The sequence below is a fragment of the Bombina bombina genome, chromosome 9 (assembly GCF_027579735.1).
Source record: "Bombina bombina isolate aBomBom1 chromosome 9, aBomBom1.pri, whole genome shotgun sequence".
NCBI classification, from domain to species: domain Eukaryota; kingdom Metazoa; phylum Chordata; class Amphibia; order Anura; family Bombinatoridae; genus Bombina; species Bombina bombina.
In genome coordinates this window covers 269,921,546-269,940,318 of record NC_069507.1, presented here as the reverse complement: position 1 = coordinate 269,940,318, position 18,773 = coordinate 269,921,546, and the positions used below count along the sequence as shown (strand labels likewise).

At 41.7% G+C, this 18,773-nt stretch overlaps 1 protein-coding gene across 2 annotated transcripts in view; it reads left to right on the top strand.

The window, feature by feature from the left end:
* The window catches only part of LOC128640312 (alpha-2-macroglobulin), a 325,027-nt gene that overhangs the window by 116,845 nt on the left and 189,409 nt on the right, over positions 1-18,773 (top strand). For both annotated transcript variants that reach the window (XM_053692803.1, XM_053692802.1), the window contains exons 8-9: positions 11,251-11,371; positions 11,475-11,589. In XM_053692803.1, coding sequence (XP_053548778.1) covers positions 11,251-11,371; positions 11,475-11,589 — 236 coding nt within the window. The remainder of the gene's footprint in view (positions 1-11,250; positions 11,372-11,474; positions 11,590-18,773) is intronic.

Sequence of the window (18,773 nt, the reverse complement as noted above, 5' to 3'; positions counted from 1 at the left end):
CTCACACACATTATTATACAGCAGTGCCTCCCTCACACACATTATTATATAGCAGTGCCTCCCTCACACACATTATTATACAGCAGTGCCTCCCTCACACACATTATTATACAGCAGTGCCTCCCTCACACACATTATTATACAGCAGTGCCTACCTCACACACATTATTATATAGCAGTGCCTCCCTCACACACATTATTATACAGCAGTGCCTCCCTCACACACATTATTATACAGCAGTGCCTCCCTCACACACATTATTATACAGCAGTGCCTCCCTCAATCACATTATTATACAGCAGTGCCAGCCCCCTCACACACATTATTATATAGCAGTGCCTCCCTCACACACATTATTATACAGCAGTGCCTCCCTCACACACATTATTATACAGCAGTGCCTCCCTCACACACATTATTATACAGCAGTGCCTCCCTCACACACATTATTATACAGCAGTGCCTCCCTCACACACATTATTATATAGCAGTGCCAGCCTCACACACATTATTATACAGCAGTGCCTCCCTCACGCACATTATTATACAGCAGTGCCTCCCTCACACACATTATTATATAGCAGTGCCTCCCTCAATCACATTATTATACAGCAGTGCCTCCCTCACACACATTATTATACAGCAGTGCCAGCCCTCCTCACACACATTGTTATACAGCAGTGCCTCCCTCACACACATTATTATACAGCAGTGCCTCCCTCACACACATTATTATACAGCAGTGCCTCCCTCACACACATTATTATACAGCAGTGCCAGCCTCACACACATTATTATACAGCAGTGCCAGCCTCACACACATTATTATACAGCAGTGCCTCCCTCACACACATTATTATACAGCAGTGCTTCCCTCACACACATTATTATACAGCAGTGCCTCCCTCACACACATTATTATACAGCAGTGCCTCCCTCACACACATTATTATACAGCAGTGCCTCCCTCACACACATTATTATACAGCAGTGCCTCCCTCACACACATTATTATACAGCAGTGCCTCCCTCACACACATTATTATACAGCAGTGCCTCCCTCACACGCATTATTATATAGCAGTGCCTCCCTCACACACATTATTATACAGCAGTGCCTCCCTCACACACATTATTATATAGCAGTGCCTCCCTCACACACATTATTATACAGCAGTGCCTCCCTCACACACATTATTATATAGCAGTGCCTCCCTCACACACATATGATTATACAGCAGTGCCAGCCTCCCTCACACACATTATTATATAGCAGTGCCTCCCTCACACACATTATTATATAGCAGTGCCTCCCTCACACACATTATTATACAGCAGTGCCAGCCTCACACACATTATTATACAGCAGTGCCTCCCTCACACACATTATTATGCAGCAGTGCCTCCCTCACACACATTATTATACAGCAGTGCCTCCCTCACACACATTATTATATAGCAGTGCCTCCCTCACACACATTATTATACAGCAGTGCCTCCCTCACACACATTATTATACAGCAGTGCCTCCCTCACACACATTATTATATAGCAGTGCCTCCCTCACTCACATTATTATACAGCAGTGCCAGCCCCCCTCACACACATTATTATACAGCAGTGCCTCCCTCACTCACATTATTATACAGCAGTGCCTCCCTCACACACATTATTATACAGCAGTGCCTCCCTCACTCACATTATTATACAGCAGTGCCTCCCTCACACACATTATTATATAGCAGTTCCTCCCTCACACACATTATTATATAGCAGTGCCTCCCTCACTCACATTATTATACAGCAGTGCCAGCCCCCCTCACACACATTATTATACAGCAGTGCCTCCCTCACTCACATTATTATACAGCAGTGCCTCCCTCACACACATTATTATACAGAAGTGCCTCCCTCACTCACATTATTATACAGCAGTGCCTCCCTCACACACATTATTATATAGTAGTGCCTCCCTCACACACATTATTATACAGCAGTGCCTCCCTCACACACATTATTATACAGCAGTGCCTCCCTCACACACATTATTATACAGCAGTGCCTCCCTCACACACATTATTATACAGCAGTGCCTCCCTCACACACATTATTATACAGCAGTGCCTCCCTCACACACATTATTATACAGCAGTGCCTCCCTCACACACATTATTATATAGCAGTGCCTCCCTCACACACATTATTATACAGCAGTGCCTCCCTCACACACATTATTATACAGCAGTGCCTCCCTCACACACATTATTATACAGCAGTGCCTCCCTCACACACATTATTATACAGCAGTGCCAGCCCCCCTCACACACATTATTATATAGCAGTGCCTCCCTCACTCACATTATTATACAGCAGTGCCTCCCTCACACACAATATTATACAGCAGTGCCTCCCTCACACACATTATTATACAACATTGCCTCCCTCACACACATTATTATATAGCAGTGCCAGCCTCCCTCACACACATTATTATACAGCAGTGCCAGCCTCCCTCACACACATTATTATACAGCAGTGCCTCCCTCAATCACATTATTATACAGCAGTGCCAGCCCCCCTCACACACATTATTATACAGCAGTGCCTCCCTCACACACATTATTATACAGCAGTGCCTCCCTCACACACATTATTATACAGTAGTGCCAGCCTCCCTCACACACATTATTATACAGCAGTGCCAGCCTCCCTCACACACATTATTATACAGCAGCGCCTCCCTCACACACATTATTATATAGCAGTGCCTCCCTCACACACATTATTATACAGCAGTGCCTCCCTCACACACATTATTATATAGCAGTGCCTCCCTCACACACATATGATTATACAGCAGTGCCAGCCTCCCTCACACACATTATTATATAGCAGTGCCTCCCTCACACACATTATTATATAGCAGTGCCTCCCTCACACACATTATTATACAGCAGTGCCAGCCTCACACACATTATTATACAGCAGTGCCTCCCTCACACACATTATTATGCAGCAGTGCCTCCCTCACACACATTATTATGCAGCAGTGCCTCCCTCACACACATTATTATATAGCAGTGCCTCCCTCACACACATTATTATACAGCAGTGCCTCCCTCACACACATTATTATACAGCAGTGCCTCCCTCACACACATTATTATATAGCAGTGCCTCCCTCACTCACATTATTATACAGCAGTGCCAGCCCCCCTCACACACATTATTATACAGCAGTGCCTCCCTCACTCACATTATTATACAGCAGTGCCTCCCTCACACACATTATTATACAGCAGTGCCTCCCTCACACACATTATTATACAGCAGTGCCTCCCTCACACACATTATTATATAGCAGTTCCTCCCTCACACACATTATTATATAGCAGTGCCTCCCTCACTCACATTATTATACAGCAGTGCCAGCCCCCCTCACACACATTATTATACAGCAGTGCCTCCCTCACTCACATTATTATACAGCAGTGCCTCCCTCACACACATTATTATACAGAAGTGCCTCCCTCACTCACATTATTATACAGCAGTGCCTCCCTCACACACATTATTATATAGTAGTGCCTCCCTCACACACATTATTATACAGCAGTGCCTCCCTCACACACATTATTATACAGCAGTGCCTCCCTCACACACATTATTATACAGCAGTGCCTCCCTCACACACATTATTATACAGCAGTGCCTCCCTCACACACATTATTATACAGCAGTGCCTCCCTCACACACATTATTATACAGCAGTGCCAGCCTCCCTCACACACATTATTATATAGCAGTGCCTCCCTCACACACATTATTATACAGCAGTGCCTCCCTCACACACATTATTATACAGCAGTGCCTCCCTCACACACATTATTATACAGCAGTGCCTCCCTCACACACATTATTATACAGCAGTGCCAGCCCCCCTCGCACACATTATTATATAGCAGTGCCTCCCTCACTCACATTATTATACAGCAGTGCCTCCCTCACACACAATATTATACAGCAGTGCCTCCCTCACACACATTATTATACAACATTGCCTCCCTCACACACATTATTATATAGCAGTGCCAGCCTCCCTCACACACATTATTATACAGCAGTGCCAGCCTCCCTCACACACATTATTATACAGCAGTGCCTCCCTCAATCACATTATTATACAGCAGTGCCAGCCCCCCTCACACACATTATTATACAGCAGTGCCTCCCTCACACACATTATTATACAGCAGTGCCTCCCTCACACACATTATTATACAGTAGTGCCAGCCTCCCTCACACACATTATTATACAGCAGTGCCAGCCTCCCTCACACACATTATTATACAGCAGCGCCTCCCTCACACACATTATTATACAGCAGCGCCTCCCTCACACACATTATTATACAGCAGTGCCTCCCTCACACACATTATTATACAGCAGTGCCTCCCTCACACACATTATTATACAGCAGTGCCAGCCCCCCTCACACACATTATTATACAGCAGCGCCTCCCTCACACACATTATTATATAGCAGTGCCTCCCTCACACACATTATTATATAGCAGTGCCTCCCTCACACACATTATTATACAGCAGTGTCTCCCTCACACACATTATTATATAGCAGTGCCTCCCTCACACACATTATTATACAGCAGTGCCTCCCTCACACACATTATTATACAGCAGTGTCTCCCTCACACACATTATTATACAGCAGTGCCTCCCTCACACACATTATTATACAGCAGTGCCTCCCTCACACACATTATTATACAGCAGTGCCTCCCTGACACACATTATTATATAGCAGTGCCTCCCTCACACACATTATTATGTAGCAGTGCCTCCCTCACACACATTATTATACAGCAGTGCCTCCCTCACACACATTATTATACAGCAGTGCCAGCCCCCCTCACACACATTATTATACAGCAGTGCCAGCCTCCCTCACACACATTATTATACAGCAGCGCCTCCCTCACACACATTATTATATAGCAGTGCCTCCCTCACACACATTATTATATAGCAGTGCCTCCCTCACACACATTATTATACAGCAGTGCCTCCCTCACACACATTATTATACAGCAGCGCCTCCCTCACACACATTATTATATAGCAGTGCCTCCCTCACACACATTATTATATAGCAGTGCCTCCCTCACACACATTATTATACAGCAGCGCCTCCCTCACACACATTATTATACAGCAGTGCCTCCCTCACACACATATGATTATACAGCAGTGCCAGCCCCCCTCACACACATTATTATATAGCAGTGCCTCCCTCACACACATTATTATACAGCAGTGCCAGCCCCCCTCACACACATTATTATATAGCAGTGCCTCCCTCACACACATTATTATACAGCAGCGCCTCCCTCACACACATTATTATACAGCAGTGCCTCCCTCACACACATTATTATACAGCAGTGCCTCCCTCACACACATTATTATACAGCAGTGCCTCCCTCACACATATTATTATACAGCAGTGCCAGCCTCACACACATTATTATACAGCAGTGCCTCCCTCACACACATTATTATACAGCAGTGCCAGCCCCCCTCACTCACATTATTATACAGCAGTGCCTCCCTCACACACATTATTATACAGCAGTGCCTCCCTCACACACATTATTATACAGCAGTGCCTCCCTCACACACATTATTATACAGCAGTGCCTCCCTCACACACATTATTATACAGCAGTGCCTCCCTCACACACATTATTATATAGCAGTGCCTCCCTCACACACATTATTATACAGCAGTGCCTCCCTCACACACATTATTATATAGCAGTGTCTCCCTCACACACATTATTATACAGCAGTGCCTCCCTCACACACATTATTATACAGCAGTGCCTCCCTCACACACATTATTATACAGCAGTGCCAGCCCCCCTCACACACATTATTATACAGCAGCACCTCCCTCACACACATTATTATATAGCAGTGCCAGCCTCCCTCACACACATTATTATACAGCAGTGCCAGCCTCCCTCACACACATTATTATACAGCAGTGCCAGCCTCTCTCACACACATTATTATACAGCAGTGCCAGCCTCTCTCACACACATTATTATACATCAGCACCTCCCTCACACACATTATTATACAGCAGTGCCAGCCTTCCTTACACACATTATTATACAGCAGTGCCAGCCTCCCTCACACACATTATTATACAGCAGTGCCAGCCTCTCTCACACACATTATTATACAGCAGTGCCAGCCTCTCTCACACACATTATTATATAGCAGTGCCAGCCTCTCTCACACACATTATTATACAGCAGTGCCAGCCTCCCTCACTCACATTATTATACAGCAGTGCCAGCCTCTCTCACACACATTATTATACAGCAGTGCCAGCCTCCCTCACACACATTATTATACAGCAGTGCCAGCCTCCCTCCCTCACATTATTATACAGCAGTGCCAGCCTCTCTCACACACATTATTATACAGCAGTGCCAGCCTCCCTCACACACATTATTATACAGCAGTGCCAGCCTCCCTCACACACATATCTTTTTTGACGTTTGTTTCAGTTATGGCTTATTGTGCTGAATTAGAAATAGGCACCAATTAGATGGAATTTATAAAAAATAAAAAAATGGATTTGGAAATTAGACACATTAGGAGTGTAAACGGGGAGTTTGAACTGTACATATTATTATATCATCTGAGGTCATTTTTAGATGGCTGCACTTTTGTTTTAAACCTTTTTTGACGGCTTTCACTTTCATGAAATGGAAATAAATATGTTTTTAATTATTAGACTCCCTCCACCTTTGCTGGTTTCTGTTTGGTCCAATTATATTTCTTTTACAAAGATATGACGAGTCCACGGATTTCATCCTTACTTGTTGGATATGAACCTCCTGCTAACAGGAAGTGGCAAAGAGCACCACAACAGAGCTGTATATATAGCCCCTCCCCTTCCCCCCCACCCCCAGTCATTCTCTTTGCCTGTGTTATACTAGGAAGAGGTAAAGTGAGGTGCTAGTTTTAGATTCTTCAATCAAGAGGTTTTTTATTTTAAATGGTACCGGTGTGTACTGTTTTCCTCAGGGGGTTATGGAAGAAGATTTCTGCCCTGAGGTTGATGATCTTAGTAGTTGTAACTAAGATCCACGGTTCCCACAAGACTTCTGAAGGTAACACATGAGACATCTTCAGTGTGGAGACCGGTTTCATGCTACAAGCAGCATTAAGGTATGTGCAGCCTTTTATTTCTGAAGAGACTTGTTATATCAGAACTGGCTGGCATTTATTTCCCTATATGGGAATGGGGTAAGCAGTAGGCCTGTTTCACAGAAGGGTGTTACTGGAATCCCTTTTATTATTTTGTATTTTGGCATAAGGGCATGATATGACACTCTGGGAGAGGCATAAGGACTTTACATCGTTTTATCAGTTTAACGATTGATCTGTTTTTTATTTTTATATCCAGCATGACTTGCTGGGATGTGTTTGGGGTGTGTTTGTGTTCCACTTAGTTGTATGATAAACCGCTTTCCATGTGGTTGTGTTTGGGCCTACTCCAACTTCGGCCATAAGGGGCGGTGGTTGTCTTCGCACGCTCAGATGCGCACTTCCTTCTTACAGAGGAGCAGCAAGCAGTAACTCTGGTTGCTCCTGGACTTTAGTTTCTGGCTTGGAATGTTGGCTATTCATTTTGATGCATCCTGGGGGCAGGTAGGCGACACAGCAGTGCTGTGGCGAGGTGCCGAGGGTGTTTTTGTGTAAACTGATATATTTTTCACTTTAGAGTTTTATATTTCACCTTTCTCATCCGTTTGCTCGCTTTCATCTCAGACCACTGCAACTGTGCATGCTCGGACAGTGGAATGGGGATTATGCAGATTTATCTCCTCAGATAAATCTGGATCAAGAGACCAGAAACTCTCTTCTTTGGTGGTTGTTGCTGGATCATCTGTCCCAGGGGACTTGTTTCCGCAGACCCTCGTGGGTGATAGTGACAACGGATGCCAGCCTTCTGGGCTGGGGTGCAGTTTGGAACTCCCTGAAGGCTCAGAGGGTTTGGACTCAGGTGGAGTCTCTACTTCCAATCAATATTCTGGAACTGAGAGCAATATTCAATGCGCTTCAGGCGTGGCCTCAGTTGGCTTCGGCCAAATTCATCAGATTTAAGTTGGACAACATCACGACTGTGGCTTATGTCAATCATCAGGGGGGAACAAGGAGTTCCTTACCGATGATATAAGTATCCAAGATTATCCGTTGGGCGGAGACCCACTCTTGTCATCTGTCAGCGATCTACATCCCAGGAGTAGAGAACTGGGAAGCGGATTTTCTAAGTCGACAGACTTTTCATCCGGGGGAGTGGGAACTTCACCCGGAGGTATTTGCCTCATAGATTCTCAGATGGGGCAGACCGAAATTGGATCTGATGGCATCTCGGCAGAATGCCAAGTTTCCAAGATACGGATCCCGGTCAAGGGATCCTCAGGTCGAACTGATATATGCCTTGGTTGTTCAGCCTAGCTTATGTGTTTCCACCGTTTCCTCTCCTCCCACGCGGGATTGTACGAATCAAACAGGAAAGAGCTTCAGTGATCCTGATAGCGCCTGCGTGGCCACACAGGACTTGGCATGCAGATCTAGTGGACATGTCCTCTCTGCCACCGTGGAAACTTCCATTGAGACAGGTCCTTCTCATTCAAGGTCCTTTCCAACATCCAAATCTAATTTCTCTGCAGCTGACTGCGTGGAGATTGAACGCTTGATTTTATCGAAGCGAGGATTCTCTGATTCGGTCATCAATACTTTGATACAGGCTAGAAAGCCTGTCACTAGAAAAATCTATCATAAGATATGGCGTAAATATCTTTATTGGTGTGAATCCAAGGGTCACTCATGGAGTAAAGTTAGGATTCCTAGGATTCTGTCTTTTCTCCAAGAAGGATTGGAGAAAGGGTTATCAGCAAGTTCCTTAAAGGGACAAATTTCAGCTTTGTCAATTCTGTTTCACAAACGTTTGGCAAATGTGCCAGATGTTCAGTCTTTTTGTCAGGCTCTATCTAGAATTAAGCCTGTATTTAGACCTATAACTCCTCCCTGGAGTTTGAATTTAGTTCTTCGAGTTCTTCAAGGGGTTCCGTTTGAACCCATGCATTCCATGGATATAAAATTGTTATCTTGGAAAGTTCTGTTTTTAGTTGCTATTTCTTCTGCTCGAAGAGTTTCTGAGCTTTCAGCGCTACAGTGTGATTCTCCTTATCTCATTTTTCATTCTGATAAGGTGGTTTTACGTACCAAACCTGGATTTCTTCCTAAGGTTGTTTCAAATAAGAATATTAATCAGGAAATTGTTGTTCCTTCCTTATGTCCTAATCCTTCTTCTAAGAAGGAGCGTATGTTGCATACTTTGGATGTGGTCCATGCATTAAAGTTTTACTTACAGGCAACTAAGGATTTCCGTCAATCATCTTCATTATTCATTGTTTATTCTGGAAAGCGTAGGGGTCAGAAAGCTATGGCTACCTCTCTTTCTTCTTGGTTGAGAACCTGGCATATGAGACTGCTGGACAGCAGCTTACTGAAAGAATTACAGTTCATTCTACTAGGGCTAGGGCTGTGGCTTCCACATGGCTTTTAAAAACGATGCATCTGTTGAACAGATTTGTAAGGCTGCGACTTGGTCGTCCTTTCACACTTTTTCCAAATTTTACAAATTTTATACTTTTGCTTCTTCTGAGGCTATTTTTGGGAGAAAGGTTCTTCAAGCAGTGGTGCCTTCTGTTTAGGTTCATTTCTTGTCCCTCCCTTTCATCTGTGTCCTTTTGCTTTGGTATTGGTTTCCCACAAGTAAGGATGAAATCCGTGGAACTCGTCATATCTTTGTAAATTTATGCTTACCTGATAAATTAATTTCTTTTACGATATGACGAGTCCACGGCCCACCCTGTTCTTTTTAAGACAGTTTTTCTTTATATTTTTTCTAAACTTCAGTCACCTCTGCACCTTTTAGCCTTTCCTTTTTCTATTCCTATACCTTCGGCCGAATGACTGAGGGTGGAGGGGAAGGGGAGGGGCTATATATAAAGCTCTGCTGTGGTGCTCTTTGCCACTTCCTGTTAGCAGGAGGTTAATATCCCACAAGTAAGGATGAAATCCGTGGACTCGTCATATCGTAAAATAAATTAATTTATCAGGTAAGCATACATTTACTTTTATTTAAATAGTGTTTAGATGGGGACAAGTGCCCCAGACCAATACTATATGCGCTAAATAAAGTTTCTTCATGTTTTGTAATATTGGAGTGCAGTGTGAGCGAGTGTAAGTAGCTTGATGTAGTGATGATCTTCAGAGGTTGTCTGTTGTAATGATAGATGCTCATCTAGAGGGGGTAGATGGAGGTTATTAGTGATGATCTTCAGAGGTTGTCTGTTGTAATGATAGATGCTCATCTAGAGGGGGCAGATATAGGTTATTAGTGATGATCTTCAGAGGTTGTTTGATGTAAGGGTAGATGCTCATCTAGAGGGGCAGATAGAGGTTATTAGTGATGATCTTCAGAGGTTGTCTGATGTAATGATAGATGCTCATCTAGAGGGGCAGATAGAGGTTATTAGTGATGATCTTCAGAGGTTGTCTGATGTAATGATAGATGCTCATCTAGAGGGGCAGATAGAGGTTATTAGTGATGATCTTCAGAGGTTGTCTGATGTAATGATAGATGCTCATCTAGAGGGGCAGATAGAGGTTATTAGTGATGATCTTCAGAGGTTGTCTGATGTAATGATAGATGCTCATCTAGAGGGGCAGATAGAGGTTATTAGTGATGATCTTCAGAGGTTGTCTGATGTAATGATAGATGCTCATCTAGAGGGGCAGATAAAGGTTATTAGTGATGATCTTCAGAGGTTGTCTGATGTCATGATAGATGCTCATCTAGAGGGGCAGATAGAGGTTATTAGTGATGATCTTCAGAGGTTGTCTGATGTCATGATAGATGCTCATCTAGAGGGGCAGATAGAGGTTATTAGTGATGATCTTCAGAGGTTGTCTGATGTAATTATAGATGCTCATCTAGAGGGGCAGATAGAGGTTATTAGTGATGATCTTCAGAGGTTGTCTGATGTAATGATAGATGCTCATCTAGAGGGGGCAGATATGGATTATAGTGATGCTGTCTATGGATAATGTGTAACCTGTTGCTCCGTCATGGCAGGTACACATATGGCAAACCAGTGTCAGGTACAATCCATCTCAGGGTTTGCAGGAAGTTCACCCAGAGCTATTCTTCATGCCCAGGGGAAGAGGACGCTGTATGCGAGGAGATAACCCATCATGTGAGTGAGGGGAGCAATAATATATGGGGCTTGGAGGATGGAGGAGATCCTGGGAATCTAACCTTTTCCTGCTGGAATTATTTTCACTGTAATCTCTCGCCAGACTGATGCCAGAGGTTGTTCCTCAGATGTGGTGGACACAAAACTCTTCCAGATAAAACGTACCGGCTATGACATGAACATTGTGACATATGCCAAAATAACCGAAGAAGGAACAGGTAAGATAATAAGGAGCGGAGATGGGAGAGGGGCATAAGAGGTTGTTTATAGTGCAGCAATATAGTGTAGTTTTGCAGCCAAAAGATTAATTACAGTAAATGCATAAATACGTGTATATATATATATATATGTGTGTGTTGGGATATATTTAATATATATTATATAGGAGATAGAGATAGACATCTCTATACAAAGAATACTGGAGAGTATTAAGCGCTAGGTAACCACCTAGAAAAAGTCACTATTAACTAGTCCTCTGTAGACTGTTCCAGAAATTTAAAGATAGGTGAAAAGAATTACAATTGGGAATGTTAGATTTGAGAAAGTGGATGTGACATATATACAAGTGATGGCGATATAGAATGGTTCCCGTGGCACCCTTCTTGTATTGTACTCACCAGACAATACCTCAATCGAATGAGGTAAGGATACTGCAGTGTGTTAATCGATGGCACCGTTTATTCCTCCACTGTTCACGATCTCACATTCCCAGCCCCACAGCTCCTCGGTTCAATGGGCTCTTATTTCCACTCTCACCACAAATGGGGAGGATCGTGTAAGCAGAAGTAAAAGAAGAAAAGCGCATATATAGTGTAATATTGTTTAATAAAGTAAATCTGAGTAAATAAAATAAAAGTGCACACTTACAAATTCAAATCTCAATGGAAATGAGGTAACAGTGAAGCGGTAATAAAACAAAGTTGAAAGCACAAATAGGAGCTGCAAAAAACTGCACCGGCCGCAGGTGACGGTGTAAATCAGAAGTACACTGAGTTTTCATTGCCGGAATTTACTCTTTGATGCGTCTAAACGCCGTGGAGTAATAACTGCAACTGGCCGGTGCAGTTTTTTTGCAGCTCCTATTTGTGCTTTCAACTTTCAAATTGAAATCCTGGAATCGTGCACACGATCGCAAGATTTCAATGATGGGATCGGGTCAGGGGGGCATCCCTGTGACGCTAGACATGCCCTCCAGACTGCAATCACATAATCGGAAGCGCAGTTGGCTTTAGGACAGCCAACAGTTATGATGTTCTAGGAAGAATAGGCAGGGACTACTCGGGGTGTAAAAGTGCAATTTTTTTTTATATATATATTAACTTCCAAAAATGAATAAAGGAAGCTAAAAAATCTCCATACGATACAAATACACAGACAAACAGAGGGAAAGATGGCCTGACGCGTTTCACACCCCCTAGTGGCACTTAATCATAGGCATCATAGTTATGATGTTCTATTTCGTCATAACGGCACTAAAGCCCAGTGTAATTATGACGGAATAGAACGGCATAACGGCGTTAAAAGGTTAAATGCAGTTTAGAAAACAAAAACAATACTGCCTAGATCTAAAACGGGACCCCTTTAAAATGCTATGATAATAATAATAATACTATATCTCTAAACACTGCAGTCAAACAATTAGAAAACAATACAATATACATTGTCACATTATTTGAATAAATACATTGTACTAAGAAAAATATATACTATTAGTGAGCCAGTGCTATTAGATTATTTCATAGGATTAAAACAGGGAGTACACCAACATACGAGGTAAGAACGTCCTCTATTATAGTAAGTGTAAGGTGATTGTGATTCCTTATATCGTTGCTCTCTTTAGGCGATATTGTTCTCATATCTATTCAGCTCCATGAAAGAGAGCAGAGGCACAAACAGGTCTGATTGAAATGGTCCTGATAAAGAATCAAAAAGAGAGAGAGAGTCTCTTGAAAAGATAAACAAAGATGCTGTATAGTTAGCAATTTTATCACTTATGCTTCCCAGCGCTAGCTCCCATTCATTCCTCCTCGCTAATGGTAGCATTGTAAACTGATGCAAAGGTACAAAACAAACAATCCTCCAAAATATGTACCAGACTCTGCTGTCTGTTTTCAGCTGATGCCTTTCAATATGGCTCACCAGCCCTTTACACAAAGCTTTTCCTTTTCTGTTTCAGCTGATGCCTTTCAATATGGCTCACCAGCCCTTTACACAAAGCTTTTCCTTTTCTGTTTCAGCTGATGCCTTTCAATATGGCTCACCAGCCCTTTACACAAAGCTTTTCCTTTTCTGTTTCAGCTGATGCCTTTCAATATGGCTCACCAGCCCTTTACACAAAGCTTTTCCTTTTCTGTTTCAGCTGATGCCTTTCAATATGGCTCACCAGCCCTTTACACAAAGCTTTTCCTTTTCTGTTTCAGCTGATGCCTTTTTAGTTGCAAACTTTCACTCACTGCGGCTCACTAGCTCTTTAAGAAAAGTGTGATCCTTTGCGCCTATTGCCAGTCCCTGCTTGGTGCTTTTATTACACAAATTCAGCGGTCAGGTACACATCAAAGGATCATTTCAGAATGCAGCCTGCAGCTAACACGTGTTTCGCCCATCATGCACTGCGGTAGTTTCTGGGCCTCATCAGGACTAATTGTTAGGGTTCACCTATTTATTAGCTGTATTAACCCTTTATTCCTTTTAACCAATTAGTATCTCAGTTAATATGGAATAACATTTTCTATATTCATTACATAAAAAGAAAAACAGTGGGTAACAACAGTTATACATTTATAATATACTGCTTACTACCTGCTGTTCCCTGGCTATCTCCGCATCTCTTTCTCATTTCTTTTTATCTTTAGGATCACATTGATGTTTAATCAAACACTATACTTTTTTTAAAGCTAAATAAGGATAAGTATTTTCTTTGATTTTCTTAAAGGGACATAGTATGCATGCTTGTTCAAATCTATACCATTATCAAGAGATATAAGACAAGCTTTATACTATAATTTTGAAATACAGAAAAATAGTTCCATTCACATTTATTTTTCAAAGCTAGAAAGAGACTATGGCATATTCAATTTAGAAAGGAGCGTATTTAATTTTCTCATTCATTCCATAAGGACTCATACGGCTAGATTACGAGTTTTGTCGGTAATGGTGTGCGGTGCTAACGAGTAGTTTCTGCTCACCGCTCACCTACAGACAGCGCTGGTATTACGGGTTTTTACAAACCCGGCATTAGCTGCAGAAAAGTGAGCGGAGAGCAAAATTTAGCTCCCCATCTCACCTCAATACCAGCGCTGCTTATGGTAGCGGTGAGCTGGCTAAACGTGCTCGTGCACAATTTCCCCATAGGAATCAATGGGGGAGAGCCGGCTGTAAAAACCTAACACCTGCAAAAAAGCAGCGTTCAGCTCCTAACACAGCCTCATTGATTCCTATGAGGCAATACATTTTATGTCTACACCTAACACCCTAACATAAATCCCGAGTCTAAACACCACTAATCTTACACTTATTAACCCCTAATCTGCCGCTATTACCTATTTAATAGCTACCTAGTTAAAATAAAGACACATTTACCTGTAAAGTAAAATCTAATTATTACACCTAACACTACACTATAATTAAATTAATTGCCTAAATTAACTACAATTAAATACAATTAAATACAATTATCTAAAGTACGAAACCCCCCCCACTAAATTACAGAAAGTAATAAAATAATTACAAGTTTTTTAAACTAATTAAACCTAATCTAATCCCCCTAATAAAATAAAAAGCCCCCCAAAATAATAATAATATAGCTACCCTATACTAAATTACAAATAGCCCTTAAAAGGGCTTTTTGTGGGACATTGCCCCAAAGTAATCAGCTCTTTTACCTGGAAAAAAAAAGTACAATACCCCCCCAACATTAAAACCCACCACCTACACACCCAACCCTACTCTAAAACCCACCCAATCCCCCTTAATAAAACCTAACACTAACCCCTTGAATATCACCTTACCTTGAGAAGTCTTCACCCAACCGGGCCGAAGTCCTCAACGAAGCCGGGCGAAGTGGTCCTCCAGACAGGCAGAAGTCTTAATCCAAGCCGGGAAGAAGAGGTCCTCCAGACGGGCAGAAGTCTTCATCCAGACGGGTAATCTTCTATCTTCATCCATCCGGCGCGGAGCGGGTCCATCTTCAAGACATCTGACGTGGAGCATCCTCTTCTTTCTTCATCCGACGACTGAATTAAGGTTCTTTTAAATGACGTCATCCAAGATGGAGTCCCTTCAATTCCGACTGGCTGATAGAATTCTATCAGCCAATCGGAATTAAGGTAGAAAAAATCCTAATTGGAACAGCCAATAGGATTGAGCTTGCATTCTATTGGCTGATTGGAACAGCCAATAGAATCCGAGCTCAATCTTATTGGCTGATTGCATCAGCCAATAGGATTTTTTCTACCTTAATTCCGATTGGCTGATAGAATTCTATCAGCCAATCGGAATTGAAGTAACGCCATCTTGGATGACGTCATTTAAAGGAACCTTCATTCAGTCGTCGGATGAAGAAAGAAGAGGATGCTCTGCGTCGGATGTCTTGAAGATGGACCCGCTCCGCTCCGGATGGATGAAGATAGAAGATGCCGTCTGGATGAAGACTTCTGCCCGTCTGGAGGACCTCTTCTTCCCGGCTTGGATGAAGACTTTTGCCCGTCTGGAGGACCACTTCGCCCGGCTTCGTTGAGGACTTCGGCCCGGTTGGGTGAAGACTTCTCAAGGTAAGGTGATCTTCAAAGGGTTAGTGTTAGGTTTTATTAAGGGGGGATTGGGTGGGTTTTAGAGTAGGGTTGGGTTTGTGGGTGGTGGGTTTTAATGTTGGGGGGGGTATTGTACTTTTTCCAGGTAAAAGAGCTGATTACTTTGGGGCAATGCCCCGAAAAAGCCCTTTTAAGGGCTATTTGTAATTTTAGTGTAGGGTAGGGCTTTTTATTTTATTAGGGGGATTAGAGTAGGTGTAATTAGTTTAAAAAAACTTGTAATTATTTTATTATTTTCTGTAATTTAGTGTTTTTTTTCATACTTTAGATAATTGTATTTAATTGTATTTAATTGTAGTTAATTTAGGCAATTAATTTAATTATAGTGTAGTGTTAGGTGTAATTGTAACTTAGGTAAGGTTTTATTTTACAGGTAAATTTGTCTTTATTTTAACTAGGTAGCTATTAAATAGTTAATAACTATTTAATAACTATTCTACCTAGTAAAAATAAATACAAAGTTGCCTGTAAAATAAAAATAAACACTAAGCTAACTACAATGTAACTATTAGTTATATTTTAGCTAGCTTAGGCTTTATTTTATAGGTATTTAGTTTTAAATAGGAATAATTTAGTTAATAATAGTAATTTTATTTAGATTTATTTAAATTATATTTAAGTTAGGGGGGTGTTAGGGTTAGAGTTAGATTTAGGGGTTAATACATTTAATATAGTGACGGCAATGTTGGGGGCGGCAGATTAGGGGTTAATAAATGTAGGTAGGTGTTGGCGATGTTAGGGACGGCAGATTGGGGTTAATAAAATGTAACTAGTGTTTGTGAGGTGGGCGTGCGGCGGTTTAGGGGTTAATATATTTATTATAGTGGCGGCAATGTCTGGTTTGGCAGATTAGGGGTTAAAAATTTTATTTTAGTGTTTGCGATGTGGGGGGGGGGGGGCTCGGTTTAGGGGTTAATAGGTAGAGTATGGGCGTTAGTGTACTTTTTAGCACTTTAGTTATAGCACTTTAGTTATAGCCCATAAAACTCTTAACTACTGACTTTAAAATGCGGTAACAGTCTTGACAGGAGAGGGTGTGCCGCTCACTTTTTGGAGGACTCGTAATACCGGCGTTAGGAAAATCCCATTGAAAAAATAGGATACGCAATCGACGTAAGTGGATTTGCAGTATTTTCGAGTCTGGACAAAAAAGTGAGCGGTACACCTGTACCTGCAAGACTCGTAATAGCAGTGGGCGTTAAAAACCAGCGTTGGGACCTCTCAATGCTGCTTTTTAAGGCTAACGCAAGACTCGTAATCTAGCAGATAGTTTTCAAAACAAAGGTCCATTCTGATTCCTTTTGCAAAAGACATTTTTCATTATCTCCTCCTCTACCATGTTCTATACCTCTATCTATACCTGTACATTTTAAAGAGCTTGGGTTACTATTATAATATTCCCAAAAATGTTTTGCAACACTTCTGTCCCTTTCATATAAAATATCGTCACGATGCCCTTGTATTCTATCTTTAAGACATCTTTTAGTTTTCCCTATAGAAAAACAGGGACATGAACATTAAAGGAGATAAACAGCTCCTACTGTATTGCAGTTTATAAACGTGCGAATCCAAAATTCTTTACTTTGGCCTGTACTGAACTTTTTATTTTTATTTACTGCTTTCAATCAGTCTGCTCCGTCACTGTAACGAATGGAATCTTGTCAGGTAAATGTAACAATCTGAGTGTAAAACAATCTTCTTAAGACAAAACCAGATAAAACTATTAAAAAGGCATGGCCTCTCTGGGCGTCCATACTTTCTATCTTTCGGGCCCTATACTTTTAAATATAATCAGTAGTAGCGTCCCCAATATAGTCACCTTACACGTGAAGTGTTTCCCTTGTTTTATTATAAAATACCACTTTACATTTAGCGCAATTGTAAAACTACTAACGGTTGCTAGTGTGCATTTAATGAACTTGAGCAGAAGTTTTGCGCAGCTCTGGAGTATTACGTGGCATGATTCTTTTGTTTTTGCCCTTATTGATTATCTGAGGGAAGCAATACACTGACGCTCTCTGACATAAACATTGTGCATTATGCTAGCGCAAGCACAATACATTAACCATGGACTTGTAATACAAGGGCAAAAGATACAAAATGATTGTGCTCTACACTGCTTGCGTTTTTGTGCTCCACTTGTAATCTGGCCCCTATTGTGTACGCAGACCTTTTAATAACTTGGTGCTTCATCTCTTTAAATGCTGTTCCATATAAAAGGGAATGTTTCACAATGCTTAGCAGTGCTTACTGAATATGGCACATTTGTGCGAGAGGTGTCCCTATCAACCAATAAACAGGCTTTAGTTGTACACAATTGTGCAAAACAAAAAAAATATGTTTAACTGGTTCTCTTTCATATTCATGATATAAACATTTTGTTTATGTGGAGTTTATTTTATTGGTATTTTGAAGGAGCCGCTATGGGTAAACCTGAATATTACGTAAATGGAATTACAAACCAACCAAACTGATAAACTTTGAGAAGACAGATGTCTATAATGTTTCTTGAGAGTCATATAATCCGGCACAATATCTGTCTGTATTTGCTATAACATAGATATATATAATAATAATACACAAAAAAACAGATT